The sequence below is a fragment of the Hevea brasiliensis genome, chromosome 11 (assembly GCF_030052815.1).
Source record: "Hevea brasiliensis isolate MT/VB/25A 57/8 chromosome 11, ASM3005281v1, whole genome shotgun sequence".
Classification (NCBI taxonomy): domain Eukaryota; kingdom Viridiplantae; phylum Streptophyta; class Magnoliopsida; order Malpighiales; family Euphorbiaceae; genus Hevea; species Hevea brasiliensis.
The window spans coordinates 75252474-75272180 of NC_079503.1; the positions used below are offsets into that span (position 1 = coordinate 75252474).

At 33.4% G+C, this 19707-nt stretch overlaps 1 protein-coding gene and 1 pseudogene across 1 annotated transcript; one reads left to right on the forward strand and one right to left on the reverse strand.

Annotated features, from left to right (window-relative positions):
* Window positions 1-2644: 2644 nt before the first annotated feature.
* LOC131170285 (uncharacterized) lies at window positions 2645-3718 on the forward strand. Its single transcript, XM_058129345.1, has one exon. It carries the CDS (start codon window positions 2645-2647, stop codon window positions 3716-3718), a length of 1074 nt encoding a protein of 357 aa, XP_057985328.1.
* Window positions 3719-10011: 6293 nt separating this feature from the next.
* LOC131169066 (G-type lectin S-receptor-like serine/threonine-protein kinase SD2-5) lies at window positions 10012-11235 on the reverse strand (annotated as a pseudogene).
* Between the last annotated feature and the right edge of the window lie 8472 nt (window positions 11236-19707).

Consider the following 19707-nt stretch of genomic DNA (forward strand, 5'->3'; position numbering starts at 1 on the left):
GCTTAGAATTTTATAGACATGAATATTGACCTTGGTGATGGCATTTCGGGTAATTTTCGAAGTAGAATTTCTTCAATGAAGTGTGCTATTTCTCTTGCCAAAGTTAATAATGCTGAAGTTGAGGATGTTGAGTTAAATCAACTTTGGCACTCTCTAAATGCGCTTTTATTGCAAGAAGATTCTTATTGGCACCAACGTGCAAAGAATTTTTTTGGCTTTGTTATGGTGATTTGAACACTCAATATTTTCAGGCTTCGGCTTCTAGTCGAAAGCAGAAAAACACAATTGCAGAGCTTTAAAAGGATGATGGCTCTTGGGTTGATAATGTAGATGACATTCGTAGTGTGATCACATCTTATTTTTCCAATCTATTTACTAGCTCTTCACAGTTTATGGATCTTGTTTTGAATTATGTCTCCAGGAAGGTTACAGATGCTGGTAATGCAGCCTTCACTGTCTTTTTTGCAGTTGAAAGAGTTTCATTGTATAGTCTTCCAAATGCATCCAGATAAATGTCCTGGACCTGACAGCATTAACCCTAGTTTCTTTCAAAAGCTTGGAATATTATCAGTGGTGACATAGTAAGCAGTTGTTAAAGTTGGCTATCTTTAGGTACTCTTCCCCCTGAGTTATTTGATACAAGCATTGTTTTAATTCCTAAGTTAGTTAATCCAGTCTGCATGCATGATCTTTGTCTTATTTCTCTTTGCAAGATCATTTATAAAATTGTTGCTAAGGTTCTTTCCAACCACATGAAAAGAGTGTCTGACCATGTTGTCTCTTATACTCAATCAGCATTTGTCCCTGGGCGTTTGATCACTACCAATGTTATGGTAGCTTTTGAACTTCTCCATTCTATGAAAAAGAAGTCTAAATCTAGTGGTGAGGTGAATGATGAAAGTTCACATTAGTAAGGCTTTTGATAAAGTTAGCTGGGTTTTCTTGCAAGGTATAATGGCTAAATTGGGCTTCTCTGACCAATGGATCAATTGGATTATGATGTGTTACTTTATTTTGCTATTCAGTTACCTTTAATGGTGAAGTTACTGGTCCTATCTTCCCTTCTGGTGGTCTACAGCAAGACGATCCACAATCTCCTTATCTTTATATTATTTATGCTGAAGGCCTGACCGTTATTCTTAATTCGTCAGAGGCGAGCGATCTAATTCATGGTTGTAGAGTTAGCAGCGGTGCGCCGAGTATCTCCCATCTTTTCTTTGCTGATGATAGCTTCTAATTTTTCTGAGCTACTTCCACTAAAAGTGCCCATATTAAACGTCTTCTTCCTGTCAATGAGCTAGCTTCGGGCCAAGCAGCTAATTATTAGAAGTCGGGGATTTTTTACACTCCAAATGTGTCAGCTCAGATGAGATTAGATATATCTAATACTTTGTTTGTTTCCTTGCCGCTTAATCGTGGTAAGTATTTAGGCTTTTCCCTTGCTTGTCGATTGCAACAAACGCCTTGTTTTTTCCTTTCTCCGTGATAGGCTGTGGTCGAAGTTTCAATCCTGGGAAAGAAAATTTCTTTCGAAGGCAGGCAAAGAAATTTTCATCAAAGTTGTCGGGCAAGCAATTCCCTCTTACTGTATGAGCACTTTTTTGTTGCCTGTGTCTTTCTGTGAGGAGTTACAGCGCATGATAAACCACTTTTGGTGGGGTATGAAAGAGAATGGGCAGTGTAATATGCACTGGCTCTCTTGGGATTGGCTCCCAGTGCCCAAAGACAAGGGTGGCTTAGGTTTTTGCCATCTTTACAGTTTTAATTTAGCAATGATTGGTAAGCAAGGTTGGCGTTTGCTAACAAATCAAACTTTTATTCTTCACAATGTCTTGAAACCTAAATATTATCCTCAGGGGGATTTCCTTGGTGCCCAGTTAGGGAGAGACAATTATGTGTGTAACAATAAAATATCTTCGCCCGCAGAGATCATTTCTCGAAGCTCCCTCTTCCTTGATGACTGGAATGCAGGCAAGTCCTTAGCCTTTGCAGCTCCAAATGTTAGGCCAGACAACGATGCTGCTGTTTAGTCATCTTGGGAAAAGCCTCCTTTTGGATATCTCAAGTGCGACATAGATGTTGCCATTAAAGATTCTTTGAGTGCCTCTTCTTTTGGTGCAATTATAAGAAATGGACATGGTGTTTTATTTCTGCTTTCTCTGGTCTCGTCCTTGTAAGTCGTTGTGCTAGTGAGGCAGAAGCATTTGCAATTCATGAAAGTTTGCGCTAGTTGTCTGAGCTGCATTACGCTAATTTCATCGTTGAAACTAACTCTAGAGAGTGTTGGTGTTGGCAATTTAAACTTGTTACCGTTAGCTTTAATTATTGTTAAATTTTCTTATATTTTGTAAATAGGAAAATAAGTAATCTGCAGAATTTTTCTTTTTTTTCTGTTAGAGCATTATTAGGAGTCTTTTTCTAGTTGTTGACCATTTAATTGTACTGGCGGAAATATGGGAGCACGTTGCCAAAGGCTTCCTATTTTCTAGTTTTGTTTGTTGAGTTTTCATATATAAAAATGGTGCTTGGTCAGTGTTAAAGATCATCACCACAAAAAGAGTTAAATAATTGTGTTGTCCTCTTGATTACTTTCCCAATTGTTTCAACATTTGGTATCAGAGCCTGGTTGATCAAGGCCTGAAACATGTCTCATCTTGAGATTGAGAGAGCAAGGAGAGAGAGAGAGCTGAAAGAAAGAGAGGATGCCGCCAGCAATGCTTCAAATAGAGAAAGCGTGTCGAGTCAAGAGAAGGAGGGCTCGATTACGCTAAAATATCCCATGTTGACAAAGAGCAATTATGCAGCATGGGCTATTAAAATGGAAGTATTTATGATGGCTCAAGGTGTCTGGGAGCCAATTGAGTCTGAAGGTCCAGTTGATCAACGAAAGGACAAGATGGCATTGGCGGCCATCTATCAAGGTATAGGTGAGGATACCTTGCTTCAACTAGGGGCCAAGAAGACAGCTAAGGAGGCATGGAATATGCTCAAAATTAAGAACCAAGGCGCAGAAAAGGTGAAGGAGGTTAGAACTCAAACCTTATGGAGAGAGTTCGAGGCACTGGGGATGAGTGATTCAGAGACAATAGATGATTTCTCTGGAAAACTCACCATTATTGTCAATAAATTAAGAAGTCTTGGTAATATAGTTGAAGATGAGAAGGTGATTAAGAAGTTGTTACGTTCTTCTTCCTTAAAATTTCTGCAGATAGTTTCCGCTATAGAGGAATTTAGTGATCTGAAAACCAAATCAGTAGAGGAGGTAATTGGATCACTAAAAGCTCATGAAGAACGATTGCTTGGTTGTGGAGGCAATTCGGCTGAAACAGTTCTTCTCACTAGAGCTGAATGGAAGGCCAGAGAGGAGGGAAGCTCTTCCAAGAAAGCTCAAAATGATAATGGTGAAAGAGGAGGCAGAGGTCGAGGCCGAGGACGCGGCCGTGGTAGAGGAAGGAGTAACAGTGATTCAAGAAGAACCGGTGATGATGAGACGAAGCCACAGAAGAAAGACAAAAGCAAAATCAGGTGTTATAGTTGCGGCCAAATGGGACATTATCTTTGTAGAATGCCCATCGGAAGAATGGGAAGAGAAGGCCAATTTAACACAAGAAGAAGAAGAGGAAACCTCCTTGCTGTTAATGGAAACAGTAACCCTCAATTCATCTCAAAAGGAAGTGAAGGAAGTGGAGTCCTTTTTGTTGATGCTGGAAACGTGTGAGCTCGAGGTGATACAACAAATGGAGCGAAATTGCAATGGTAAATGAAGTCGTGAAACAAAGACCACCCAAAGACGGCGAAGAGACCACTTGGTATTTTGATACCGGAGGCAGCAACCACATGTCAGGTGATAAATTTTGCTTTCAAGAATTAGATACTTCAATTACAGGAAGAGTAAAATTTGGGGATGGCTCAGTTATTGAAATCTATGGACGAGGATCAATACTTTTCAAATGCAAAAATGAAGAGCATTTGATTCTGTCCGAAGTATACTATATTCCAAAACTTAAAAGCAATATTCTGAGTCTTGGACAACTTGACGAAAATGGTTGCAAAATCATAATTGAAGGTGGTTTCATGAAAGTCTATGACAGATTGAAGAATCTGATTGTTAGAGTTGAAAAAAAAAAAAATAGATTATATGTGGGCAAACTTCGACTTGCTAAAGAAATTTGTCTCATGACAAAGCTGGAAGAACAAGGATGGCTATGGCACGCCAGATATGGTCACCTCAATTTTCACTCCTTAAAGAAGCTGTCCAGCAAGGGAATGGTAGATGGAATGCCCAAAATCAATCAATCTGCTCAAATCTGTGATGGGTGCATAATCGGTAAGGTTCATAGATCACCATTTCCACAGAAAGCTACTTTTAGAGCAAAGGAGCCACTTGAACTCATCCATGGAGATCTGTGTGGACCGATTTCACCACCCACATGCGGAGGTAACAAATATTTTATGTTGTTAGTTGATGATTTCTCACGATTTATGTGGGTTTATATGTTGAAGAGTAAGGATGAGGCTCTACCATTGTTTAAGAAGTTCAAATTGAGAATTGAGACTGAAAAAGAAAGAAAATTGAAGGTTTTCAGAACAGATCGCGGAGGAGAATTCATGTCTATTGCTTTCAAAGAATTCTGCGAAAATGAAGGATTACAAAGACACCTCACGACCATATTCACCACAACAAAATGGTGTGGTGGAGCGACGAAATCAAACAGTTATTGAAATGGCCAGAAGCATGCTTAAGAGCAAGGAGATGCCAGCAAATTTTTGGGGAGAAGCAGTTAAAACAGCGGTGTACATCCTGAACAGAGCACCAACAAGGAGCACTGAAAATTCAACACCATATCAGCTGTGGTTCGAAAGAATTCCAAAAGTACAGCATATGAGGGTTTTTGGTTGCATTGCACACGCAAAAAATTTTCCACATCCTCTCAAATTAGCCGATAGGAGTGTGAAGACAATCTTGCTTGGTTATGAGGAAGATTCCAAGGCGTACAGGTTGCTGGATCCTTTGAAGAACAAAATCATCGTGAGTCGAGATGTAGTGTTCGAGGAAGATAAGAGCTGGTGCTGGACAGAAAGACAACATGACGTTGATACTGGGAAAATTTTCACTGTACATCATTCTAACGCAAGGGATAATGTTCCCAGTATCAACGAAAATCAAGACAATCCCGGACAAAATTCACCATCAACTCCTTCAACTCCAGCCACGACATCATCCTCAGATTTCTCGACTCCAAGAAAATATAGATCTCTACAAGAAATCTATGATGAAACAAGAGAGGAGGTTGGGCTTTGTTTTCTCTCCATCGAAGAACCAGCCTCCTATGAAGATGCTGCCAGAAATGTGAATTGGAGATTGGCAATGCAACAAGAAATACAATCCATAGTGCAGAACAGAACCTGGGAGCTAGCAGATTTACCGTCGGGTCACAAAGCAATTGGTTTGAAGTGGATTTACAAACTAAAGAAGAATCCAAAAGGTGAAATAGTAAAGCACAAAGCGAGGCTCGTAGCAAAAGGGTATGCGCAGAAGTTTGGAATCGATTATAGTGAGGTGTTTGCACCTGTGGCTCGACTTGAAACAGTGAAATTGGTGATAGCTTTTGCTGCCAACAAGATGTGGGAAATTCACCATATGGACGTCAAAACAGCTTTCTTGAACGGTGAAATTGAAGAGGAAGTATATGTAACACAGCCTGAAGGTTTCAGCAGTGAAGAATATCCGTACAAAGTCTTAAAACTTCACAAGGCTTTATACGGATTAAAACAAGCACCGAGGGCATGGTACTCCCAACTCGACACATGTCCAAATCTCTTGGTTTTACAAAATGTCCTCAAGAACATGCATTGTATCGTAAAGATCAAGGTGATAATGCTATGATAGTTGGTGTTTATGTTGATGATTTGATCTTGTGAGTTCTAATCAGCTTGTCATTAATCAATTTAAGCAAGATATGCAATGCAAGTTCGAGATGAGTGACTTGGGTTTACTTAGCTACTACCTTGGCATCGAGGTAAAACAAAATCAAAGAGAAATCACTCTTTGTCAAACTGCATATGCTAAGAAAATCCTAGAAAAGCTTGGAATGGGGGAGTGCAACCCTTGCCAAATTCCAATGGAACCGAGAACCAAAATGAGTAAGTTTGGAAATGGAGAGCCTTCAGTTGATGAAACGCAGTATAGAAGTGTCATTGGGAGTCTCAGATATTTGGTGCATACCCGGCCTGATCTCGCATATTCAGTTGGAGTCATGAGCAGATATATGGAAGCTCCAAACACATCACACTTGACTGCAGTAAAGCAAATTCTCAGGTATGTGAGGGGAACTTTGAATTATGGTTGTGTTTATCAGAAAGGACAGTCGAGCCTAGAGCTTGTTGGTTTCAGCGATAGTGATATGGCAGGCGACATCGACGATAGAAAGAGCACTACTGGAGTAATTTATTTCTTAGGAAATAATCCCATAACATGGGTTTCTCAAAAGCAAAAAATAGTGGCTCTTTCATCTTGTGAAGCTGAATATATAGCAGCTACAGCAGGAACTTGTCAAGGAGTTTGGCTTGGACGAGTACTGAGTAATATCAGTAAAGAGAAGGTGACTGCCACAATGAAAGTCGACAACAAATCTGCAATAGCACTAGCAAGGAATCCCGTTTATCACGACAGAAGCAAGCATATCGAAACCCGTTATCATTTTATTCGAGAATGCTTACAGAATGGAGACATTAAAGTGGAGCATGTGAAGACAGAATTGCAGCTTGCAGATATGTTAACAAAACCACTCGCAAGACAGAGGTTTGCAGAACTGCGTAAGAAGATTGGAGTGGAAGACATCTCAAAATTTGGGTAACAAGTTTAGAGGAGTGATTGTTGGCAATTTAAACTTGTTACCGTTAGCTTTAATTATTGTTAAATTTTCTTATATTTTGTAAATAGGAAAATAAGTAATCTGCAGAATTTTTCTTTTTTTTCTGTTAGAGCATTATTAGGAGTCTTTTTCTAATTGTTGACCATTTAATTGTACTGGCGGAAATATGGGAGCACGTTGCCAAAGGCTTCCTATTTTCTAGTTTTGTTTGTTGAGTTTTCATATATAAAAATGGTGCTTGGTCAGTGTTAAAGATCATCACCACAAAAAGAGTTAAATAATTGTGTTGTCCTCTTGATTACTTTCCCAATTGTTTCAACAGTTGGCAGGGCGTTCACTCTTCTAATTCTGGTCTCGATGAATGGCACTCTATCCTGTCCGACTGCAACAATTTTCTGGACCGCGGCAATAGCCTTTCATTACACTGGATTTGCAGGACGGCATATGTTGTTGCCCACGCTTTAGCTAGGGACGCTTTTCATGTTGCCAACCCTACTATTTGGAATGAGCTTCCGAGATCTATCGAAACTTTGTTACTTTCTGATTTGGTTTAATGTGTTTTCCCAATTTTTCTAAAAATAAAAAAATTATAGCATATGACTTTGATTATTAAAAAGTTATGGTTTTTATTTGAAAAACTGTTGAAAAATTGAATCTTTCTTGTAAAGAAAAATATTGAAAAGTTATTTTTTCAAATTTTAATTATTATTTCAATTTTTCAAATGAAAAATTAGTATATGTAAATACGAAATTTTATTTTTTAAAATTTTTTTTCAAAAAATTACGTCATTTTTCGAAAGTGACGAGACCACAGTAGCTTCCAAATCAAACTCGACTGCAATTTACTGGGCACAACAATAAAAAATAAAGTATATTTTCAAAAGGGCAGTAGCGAGACAGGAGAGGAAGCAACAGTAAGGGATGGCTTACAACGGCGATAGGTGGGTATGGATGAGTGTCAACAACAAAAGAGTGGGTCGACGAGAGTGGGCCGCAAGGGGAGAGGGGGCTACGGGTAGAGATGGACATAGAATTAAAACTTCGAGAGTTCAAATCATTATTAAAAAAAATATATATAACTAAATTATATATATATATATATAAATTTTAAGGCTTATGTCATATAATTAATAAAATTTTTACGGATAATATATTTATGTATAACATTTTTGAAATATCTATGCTCTATAAATTGACAATAAAAAATTAATTAAAGAATTAAAGTCTTGAAATTAAATTACTCTATATCAAAATTACTCATTAAATGACATACATATATTGGACTTTAAATATTAGAATAAATTTCTTTATTTTGAGGGAGGGAATCTTGGAAATTTGTCCACTTGTATTAAAAACAAAATTTGTTAGCCACTTTCCTCTTTTTTTTTTCTTTTTTTTTTCACAAGCCAAAGGTTACCATAAATTTAGAGAGGTAATGGGTCATTGTTGGCCTCTGCATTTTTTTTTTTTTTTTGCAAGTGGATCAAATTAGAAGGGAATATGAACCGGGTTGTGCATTTCATCAGTTCAATTTTAAATAAATTAAAATAACTAAATAATCAAAGTTTGAAAAAATAAATAGAAGCTGTAATCGAATTATAAAATTACTACTATTTAATTATTTTTAATTAAACTTACAATAATGATTGACGTGACTAAAAACAGAAGTCTTCTATAATCCAAGTAGCAGAAGTCTTCTATACAAAATTTTATAAAAGGAAATTAAGTAGATTAATTTTTTAAAAAAGGAAATTAAAAGAATAAAAACTACCATTTGAGTTTTATTTAAAAAATTTGAAAAGCATTTTCAATAGAAATTTTAATTTTTTAAAAAATTATAATTTTAATAAAATTTTAATTCTAATCTCATAAACATTCTTACATTATTATATAATTATAATTAATATTATAAAATATATATATATTGAAATATAACATTTTAAAAAATATTGTCTATAACAATAATGCATATTAAAATATAAAACCGTTTGACAAAACATATAATATTAAATTTATATATTTTCAAAAATTTTAAAATTATAAACATTTAAATTTAATTTTAATTATAATTTATTTACGATATATAAAATGAAAGTTCTACCACACGAAATAAATTAAATATTTGACTTGCCTAAACATATATATTTATATTCTTTCAATTATTTTATAACCGGTGAAATGAAAGTTTTTTTTTTTAAATTTTTTAATTTTAGTTAAACCTTTTTAATTTTATCAATTTAATTCTTAAATTTTTAAGTTAGTTTCATTTTTGGACAATTAACTTAATTGAATGATTCAATTAACAAAAATAATTCAAATATTTGCTTTACGTAATCAACATTAGCCAATCCTTTTAATACTTATTTTTTTATTAATTTTAGCAAGTATTCTCAAATGGATAAAAAAAATATTACTTTAATTAATCAAATAAAATATTATTTTAATTAATTTATCTCCCCTCTTTCTTTATATGTGTGTATAAGTATGGAAGTTGTACATTTCTTTCTATTATATTATTTATACATTTTTTTGGTAGATTATTTATACATATTTTAAATTTAAATATCTAAAAATTTTCTTTTGTTAGCTTTAAAATTGACATAAAATGATGAAGAATATGTAAATTAAAAGTATAAATAAAAAGGGAATGAGAACAAAATTAAAAATTAAGATCACAATATTAGATATATTGATTAATTATTATATTTTTCTATTAATATAAAGTTTGTTTATTGAATAAGTTAACAAAGTTAAAATGATTAGCTAAAATTGATAATGAGTGAAAAAAATTTTGAACTAATTATGTCAATTGATGATTTTAATTTTTGTAATTAAATTTAATATGAAAATTGAAAATAATACATAAATTCGAAATATAATAAGAAACACAAGTTCAACCGCTATGCTAGATTATATGTGCATACAATTGTTTATTATAATTCAGTCACAACAAACACAAGAGAACTAACACAAATAGCATCTAAAGCTATGCTGCTTTATTAGTAGAATCAAACAGATTGAAATATACATACATATATATATATATATATATATATATATATATATATATATATATATATATATATAAAGCACAAAAACTAAGATAAGTAATAAGAAATAAAAACCATGATTTCTAACAAAATCATCATTCCTCATCTTGGTCCCGATAGAAGAGATGGCAATAATGGAGTTGTGGTTCCCTGCCCTGCCTCTCATCTTGTTGCTGCTACTGTTGTTGGATTCTGCATGGTGTAGTCTAGGTCAGCTTCCACATCCAAATTACCTTCTAGGGCTTTAACCACGTCTGACATGGAAGGCCTCCTTCTGTAATCACTTTGCAGACACCAAATTGCAGCCTTCATCTCCTGTACAGCTTCTGAGTTATCAAGTTGCATATCCTGATTGCGTCCGTCAACCATATCCACCAATTGATCCTCCTCTACTTTTCTCATGAAAATTGGGAGCAAATGCACGCATTCCTCAGGCTGTGACCAGTCTAAATTTTTCACTCCGCAAACTACTTCCATGACTACAGTGCCAAAGCTATAAACATCTGCCTTCTCAGTGACTGCTGAGCTCAAATATTTAGGGGCCAAATAGCCAGGAGTTCCTCTCATCGTGGTTACCACTTGGCTTTGATCCCTATCAATCAATTTACACAAGCCAAAATCTGATATCTTGGCACGAAATTTTTCATCCAATAGTACATTTTGGGGTTTGATATCTAAATGTACTATTCCCTGTCTACATTCTTCATCGAGATAGGCCAGCCCCTTTGCTATGTCCAGGACAATTGTCCTAGTTTGCCAGTCTAGAGGAGCTCGCGATTCTCTACAGAAAATCCATTTGTCTAAAGACCCATCACACATGAAATCATATACAAGAAGCCTGTGCAATTTTTCTGCACAAAAGCCAATTAGCTTCACAAGGTTAACTTGTGGATGCTTTACAAGAATTCTTTCTTCCTTGGCCCATAGCATCAAGGCGCTTGACTACATTTTTATCTCCGTTTTGAAGAGTGCCTTCAAAAACTAATCCAAACCCTCCTCCTCCAAGCTTTTTCTGGAAATCTCCAGTGGCTACTCTCAATTCTTGGTAAGTGAATCTCATGGGCATTCCTGATAGAAAATTATCTTCCATACATTCCTCTTCATCCCTTTTGTTCCTTAAAGCCACATAACAGAAGCCAGTGACCGGACCCACAACAATGAAGGCTCCAACCATTATGGAGGCTGTGGGTCCTGCTACGAAAAACATAGGAAGTAAGATGATGACGATGACGATGATAAACAGCGTAACAGCTTTCTTATTCCTCCAGATAGCCATGAGTTTATGAGTTGCAAGGATGCAAGAAATAAGATGGCGAGAAACGGCACAACAGCTTTGGAGGCCCAAATAGCCATGAGTTTATGAGTTACAAGAAGTCTGAGATCAATTATCCACATAAAAAAATTGATAAAAAAGATTTAATTTTCCATAATTTTTTCTGACAAGACATTTTCCATAAATTTGGAATTCTTTATCTCCGTAGAATAGGTCTACAATGGCTACTATTTTAACAATTTTGGCATTTGGGATTAAAATACTTCGAAAGTCAAGTCCATTTGGAAGGGTGGGAACCAACCCTTCTAAAATATATATATATATATATATATATATATATATATATATATATATATATATATATATATATATATATATATATATATATATATATATATATATATATATACTCCTATTTTATTTTAATTATTGCCTGCAAAGTAATTTTTATTATTTTATGTTGATATAGACAATATGACATATTAGAATTCTTTATCTTTTACATATATTTAATAAATTTTTATAGCATTGACATTTTCAATTTTTTTAATAGTGATTGAGAGAGGGGAATTGAATATATAATATTTGATTGATTCATTATATAAAGAATAAGTGTAATTTACCCCTTTTCAAAATATTTTTTTATAAAATTTCTAAAATAATTTTATAAATAACATTGGTCCATTTTTTTTTTCTCCCCCGAGGGGCATGAATAGTCAGCAAGAGATTAATATCATTATAAGAGAGAGAGAAAAAAAAAGGGACTTCATTTTTCACAAATTTGGAATTCTTATCCCCATACTCCATAAAATAGGTCTATGTTAATCATTTTGGCATTTTAAAAGACTAGTAAAGTCAAAGTCCATTTGGAAACGCATAAATATATGGATGCATAGATAAAGTGCAGTCTATCTCTCTGACATTTTCCAAACATTTGTATTTGAAAAAAAAAAAAATAAAAATAAAAATAAAAGGGGTAAGTTAGAAACTTATATTACTAAATATCAAATTTATATTACATGTACCTAAATAAAATAATGGTAAAAAAATTTAATATTATGACTTTTTATCTCGTAAGATTTATTTTTTTTATCCCTTTTTTACCTTATCAAATTCTTAAAAAAAAAAACAATCTTTGGCATAATCAAACCCCATTAATAGAGATTGAGGCTTTAGTCGGTAATATTAATTGTTCTAATAGTTATTAACTATTTTTATAACCTTTAGCTATTTTACTAACTATTAGATATTAACTGTTAGTGATTAACTATTTATATAATAATTGAAAGCAGAAGTGTATAGTAAAAATAATTATTAAATTAATTGTTAATGTAAAATAATGGTATCATCTTGTTAATCTTAGTCAAAATATTTCATCAACTTTTAAAAGTTAAGAGGGATAAATTTTTATAAATTACTCTCTCAACCTCTAGATACTAGTATAAATATTATGCTCTCATGTTGGCAGCATTTTAGATCTACACACCAAATAATATAAATAAAAGAGATAATATTTTGACTAAATATAAGTTAAAAATAGGGTGGATTGATCCCTTGTTTTAATAAGAAGTTATATAATTCCTTAATAAAGGTAACAACATTTGTTGTGTTCAAAATATGATAATAAATTCCACGCAAAGAAGCTCTAAGCGATAGGATTTTGCATTAATCTACAAATTGTGTGATCATGATTATATACATTATAATTTACACAGTCCAACTACTGTTCAATACGATTTTATTATTATTTTTGATGAGCAATACGATTTATTATTATTATTTTGCACTCTTTGCTGATTTGAGAAACAGGTAATAGTTGAATAATCGATCAATGGAGTCAATATTAATGGTTGGAAATTAGAATGATATCCAGCTTTAGGGCAAATAATTTATATTCTTCAATTGACAACCACAAAATTTACTATAATTTAACTACTTTGAATTGTCAATGCCCAATGTAAAGTTTCAAGGAATTAATTTCTTGTCAAATTTCCATATTGATTGATAACAAAGACTCCGTTTGTTTTGCAAAAAATAATTTGTATGTAAAAAATATTTTCTATGAAAAATATTTTTCATAAAAAATATTTTTTATAAAAATATTTTTTGTTATTTGATTATTCACGAAATCTACCATGCCAAGTATTGTGAAAGTTGAAAAAAAGAGGTTAGGAAAATGACTTCTGGTTTTAAAAATGGGAAGTCATTTTCTCTTTTTTTGAGGTTATTTTCTTTTGACCAACAACTTATTTTTCTTTAATCAAATTTCTTAAATACCCCTAAACATTAGAAAATAAAGAAAATATTTTCCAGGAAAACATTTTCCTTCTAACAAACGGAGCCTAAGTTCAACATATAAGCATCAACCAATAAAATTTAAAAAGTGATGTTTTAATACTCTTTAAAAAGAAAAAGACAATTTTAAATTTGAGTCTTTAAATTTATCAACATAATAAAGAAAATGATATTTACATAACACAAGATTTGCCTTCATCAACATCCCTATATGGTTAATGAAAAATATGATACCAAGATATATTCCTTTTTTTTTTAAATATATATATTCTGTTGAATTTCAATAAATATTTTATTACATATTACCAAATGTAGCTTGAACTTATTGAAAATTAAGAAAATTATAGCACACATCGAAAGAACTAAAAATAATGCAAAATTTTAATTTCTTCTTATTTATAAAAGAATGAGACTCATATATTTATGAATTTCAAATGACAAGTTAGAGGACATCATTTGAGCAAATTTCAAGCGATTAGAGGGTTTCCATTGGTCTCGATTCAACTTGGTTCCTTTTTTAGTTTCAGTTTTTGGTTCAACCTAGTTTGATTCCTAGCTAGTTGGCCAAACTATTGGCTACAGTTTATTTCCATGGTAGGGATTAGGTTGGCGATCACAATCTCAATTCTGGTTCAGTTTGGATTTGATTATGATTTTGGTTTAAGAGTAGTTTAAATTTTGAGTTAGGTTCAGTTTAATTTTAGTTTCAAACTGACCAAATTAAATTTTTTGAAGGAAAAAATTTTTAAACAATTAATTATTTAGTAATGGAAAGAGTGAAATCAATTACTGGAAGAAAAATTGTCACACCCTACCCCTCTGTAAGGCATAACATGATCCCGTAGTATACCTAATGAATTACCAACTTCGTCTACTGATAACCCATTAAATACACTACAAGGGATTTTAAAACTTTTCTTACTTCTTTTTACAGTGGTGAGCACAATTTACAGGTGTTAAAAACCTTTTTGAACTGAAGTAAAACAGCTAACACATTTGGACTATTAGTGACTTCTGTAAAAATTTTGGCAGAGTGCCATCTGTATTTTGGATAAAACAGTTCTTCAGAAAACCTGTAAAAACATTTCAATATAATTCTCAATCTCCACTCCAACAGTTAAACAACACAATACCTTTCTCAACTTAAATCTACAATAATTTTTCAAAGACTGAAATAAAAGAAATACAGTACAAATTTTATAAGCCAAAATAACTCATAATTTATTTTACAACTTCAATGTACAAGTTTAATTTACAACTGCTCAAAACCAAGAACAATATATACATACAGTGAACATACATTACAGTACAAAATGCAAAATGTGGTATACTCAATATACCCGACAATCTCTCAATCTAATACTAGCAGCCTAGTCTGCTGCCCTGTCAGTCTGTCTACCTGCGACAGTAATGACAAGCTATTGCTGAGTAAAATTTACTTAGTGGTGCACAATAATAATTTGAAATGCGATATATAAATCTTTTATTGACAATTCACAAATCAAATAGTTCACAAAATTTACAAAGTTCATATAATACAAATTTGATCAAATAACTGGATAATACAGTTTTGCCCATCAATAACATAATTTGATCAAGTAACTGAATAATACAGTTTTGCCAATCAATAACACAATTTGATCAAGTAACTGAATAATACAGTTTATTTGATCAAGTAACTGAATAATACAGTTTTGCCAATCAATAACACAATTTGATCAAATAATTGAATAATACAGTGTTGCCGATCAATATCACAATTTAGGCCATGATAAAATTTTTTTCACACATGCCGTGTTGTACACCACGGCAAGACACACTCACCCCAATAATCGAAATCAATGAGGGAGGAAGCTAGCTATATAATGAGTACTCATCCACACTCATTTCAGATTGGGAAGTCAAAGAGGGAGGAACATAATCACACTCACCCCAGACTGATAAGTCAAAGAGGGAGGAATATATCACACTCACCCCATAAATGGAGGAGGAATATAGTCATAGTGTCATGCCAAGTGTGAATCAAAACAATTTCAAATCACAATATTTCATTTAAACCATAAATCACATTTTATCTCAAAGTTTCCATTTGCAAAGTTGGCAACACAATAAGTTCCAAATAATATTCCCAAAACCAAAGCAATAAAAAATTATTCATAACTCATTTCTCCAAATAAATTTGCTAGTAAAAGCAGTGAATATAAAAGTATTGTGCACGGACACAATTTAAAACTATAATGTTGAATTAAATTTTTAAGTAGAAAATGAGAAGTCAAAATTATTGTGCACAAACACAATTTAAAACAATAACATATAAATAATCGTAATTTATTTCAATTGAAAAATTCAAAAGAAATAACTATTGTGCACAAACACAATTTAAAACAATAACATACAAATAATCATAATTTATTTCAATTGAAAAATTCAAAAGAAATAGCTATTGTGCACAAACCTCTGATAACTGTCTCCTGGCCTTGACTCAGTGTTTCCTTCCCTTTCCCTGAGTCTTTGCTAACTGAGAAACACAATTTGAAGTGTTTCAGTACTTAATTAAACTGTCTCTAATGATAAAGCTTGATAAATAATTCACTGAATTCTATTATTTGCTTAGTCAACCTAATATGTCGACCCTCAATGCATTCTAGGTAAATTAGGTTTTAATGTTACTAATATGTCACATTCGATAGTCTTTTAGGGTTGGTACATGTTACCAAATTCATTTCCATGTATCTTGCATTTTCTTGCAATTTGCTGGATTCCAGGATACTAGTTTGACCTAGCCGGACGACCTAGTTCCCTCGATTTTCGGGTTTCGGACAAAACCATAAACTTGTAGATCTATGTCTTATTGCATGCGAGGCAAAATTTCAGGTCATTCTGAGTTATGTAGACCAAGTTATGGTCATTTTACTATTGCTGGTCAAATTGCATCAAAATTGGTCACTTTAGGTCATTTTAGGTTCGGCCAGTTTTTGGACCCGAACTTATGCAAGCTGTTTGACTTGCTTATGGTCATTTCTGGGCTTTGGTGTCTTCATAAGACTTGTAGATATGGGTCTTAACTATTCATGGTCAAAATTTCAGGTCAATTGGACCTGTTTTGAGTGAGTTATGGCCAAAACACTAACTGCTGCCCAAATGGTCAATTTTCAGGCCTTAATTGGACTAATCCGGATTTGGTCATTTTTCAAGCTACCTTACAAGCAGAATTTTGGCAAGCTTCCTTCATGAAAGTTGGCACATTTTGTGCCTAGTTTCACCTCCAATTGGTCTCATACCAATTGGAGCCACACAATTAAAGTTCTAGGCCAAAATGAATACTGCCCTATTGCACTTTCTTTATTACTCATCAAAGATCACTTTTAGCATTTACCAATTCACATATTCTTACCCAATCTGGTTTGTACCATAACGTAAACATATTTTACCACATATTGTTGATCATTTTGGCAGCTTACAATCACATTCAACATACACCACAAAGTGCAGAATTTGTCAAACTCAATTACAATAATTTAACTACCTATTCATGCTCATTTACATGTCCAACTTCACACCATCATACATATACCCAAACTGCCATAACGACTAACACAATTCAACATTAATATTCCATAAACCAAACATGAAATAACATCCTCATGGTTCACTAAACCAGGCTGCCGATTCATGCATTTACATTCTATTAATTCCCAAGCTTCAAATTTCAAATACACATCCACAAATACTAAGTATACATCACCCAAATAATTTCCTACACACATATACATTTAATCAATCCTTTAATCTACCATCAAGCAAAAATAAACTGTCTTCAAGGAGTTTCCATGGCTGCCAAAAAAAACATCTCCCTTAGAACATCAAACTCCAAAATTCTTTCCACAATTCAAGTACCCATAACATCCACACAATCTTTAATGAAGCAAGCATCAAAAATACCTACTTACCACTTTGGAAACTCTTCAAAACCTCTCCAAAACTTGGTCTTCTTGCTGCCTATCTACTGCCCAAGCTATGTAGAGCAACTTTAATGAAGACAACTTGTGAAGATCATGGCTTGAAGGTGGTGTTTTTGCCCTTGCATGGTGGACGCCATGGATGCTTCCATGGAAGAGAATTTTGGCTGAAATTTTAAGAAGTGAGGAAGAAGGTGATCTGCTGTCCAAATAAAGAGATAATGGTCCACTTTGATGGGTGAGTGGAGCACTAACCTTAATCTAATATTAATTTAATCTTAACTTTCATTTTCCCACCTTTAACTCTCCATTTTTGCTATTTACATTAGGTACCACTAATTTATTTTTTTATGACATTTTCCAAGTGTAATATCATTTATTTTTAATGGACATTTAGGTCAAAAGACAACTCGGTATGTCAAATGACCACAATGCCCCTGTTCGGGTTGCATTCCCGATTTTTCGGTAACACCGGGTTTTATCCGTTTTTCGATTTCTCAATTTTCTTTGTACTAATTAATTAATTTTTCTTTGATATTTATAATGGCATTTATACTTCAATTGATGTCTCTATAAGTCTTAAAAATGTTTTCCAGAGTTCCTCGCAGTCCAGGGCTAGTCAACGGTCCACGCCGTGACTTCCCGGTGCAGTCATCCATCGCCAGGATTTTCGGCTCGCTTAACTTGGTGGCATTTCTTTACTATTATTTTTCCTTTGTTTTTCTTGTATTCACTTTTCTTGTATTTCATTATTTTATGTCTTCTCACTCATAACGAAGTGTAGTTCTAGGCATTCTAGCTGTCCGGACAACACTGGTCACAGGAACAGTAGAACGCACTACCGAACATAAGGGTGTTACAATTCTCCCCCCCTTAAAATAAATTTCATCCACGAAATTTTACCCAATAGCTATCATACAATAGTCATACATTTATTTTCTCCTTTCTATATGATCGTATAATCTTCTTTTCCTCAAATTGTATAAGACTTTTAATAATCTAATACAACGTTTAATTTGTTTGTTTAACACCAATCTTCTCTTACTATTGTACTGTCTAATATTTCAGTTCATGTTCATTCTTGAATGACCCTTGAGGTCATGCTAGAATCATTTATCTAGTCATTAGTCCTCTGACCATTCTAGTCAATAGTCTTCCTCACATTCGTAACATTTTTTTTTTGTTATATCGGAACCAACTGTTCAAATTTTTACTTCCATAACTCTTTTTATCTGTCAATATTCTATAACTTACTTCCCTTTTGTACTAAACTATAACCTTTCGATATTCTAACTTTTGAGTTTTAGATCCCTAAGTAGGATTTTCAAACTTATTTCTAACAATTAAATTCTGTCCTGGCATAACTATACCAAAACAGATGCCGTTGGCAACTATTCTCATCTAGGTGTACTATTGGGTAGTACGTAGCTCTATACAATAATCTCAAGTCAGTACTGTAATCTGCAGCTTACAGTATAAACATCAAGAACATTGCATAGTTACTACGATACATCCCAATAGATCAAATTTTATGATATTTTATCCTTTTCGAATTTACTGATATTCAAATCTTATTCTGATTACAATATCCATTAGCAATTACTAACAGTAACATCCTTGCCCTCATCTAGAGCAATTCCATTACTGCATCTTACTTTTACGTCCTCTTGCCTTACATTAAGTAGGCTCGCCAATTAGCTTTATAATTTACGGTGTGTTAGAAAATACTTTTCGCCAATAAACTCTTTCAAAACTAATTTCACTTATTATCACAATCCTTATCTTAAAGGACTAATCACTAATGCATAAAAATTTATTCCCCTGTAAAGGAATAACAACAGAACATATAGTTCTAACACTAATATAAAAGTATGCAAACTCCAGGTCAAACAATACATATATATATCTTAGTTACTAATTGAGAAAGTACCAGTAACAATGTCAAAACTCTCAGCCTCTTCTCCCTGCCGTATAGCGTATACTCCAGCTGAAGCATCACCTTATTCTGGCTGATTCACAGTACTCTGACTTCTAGGTGTACTACCCCTACCTCTACCTCTGCCCCTACTAACTGATGGTGAACTCTTTGGGGTAGAAACTTGGGTTGATCCCTTTGGTGTAGTAAATGATCCAGAACGACATGGATTTACACAATCCTTAGCAAAATGACCAGTCTCCCCATAATTAAAACATGCTCCTACGGCTCTATAACATACCCCACTATGTGGTTTACCACAAATTTCACAAAGTCGATC

What these genes read in the sequence shown, in the direction of transcription:
- LOC131170285 (XM_058129345.1), top strand. Translation starts at nt 2,645, where the DNA reads ATGTCTCATCTTGAGATTGAGAGAGCAAGGAGAGAGAGAGAGCTGAAA.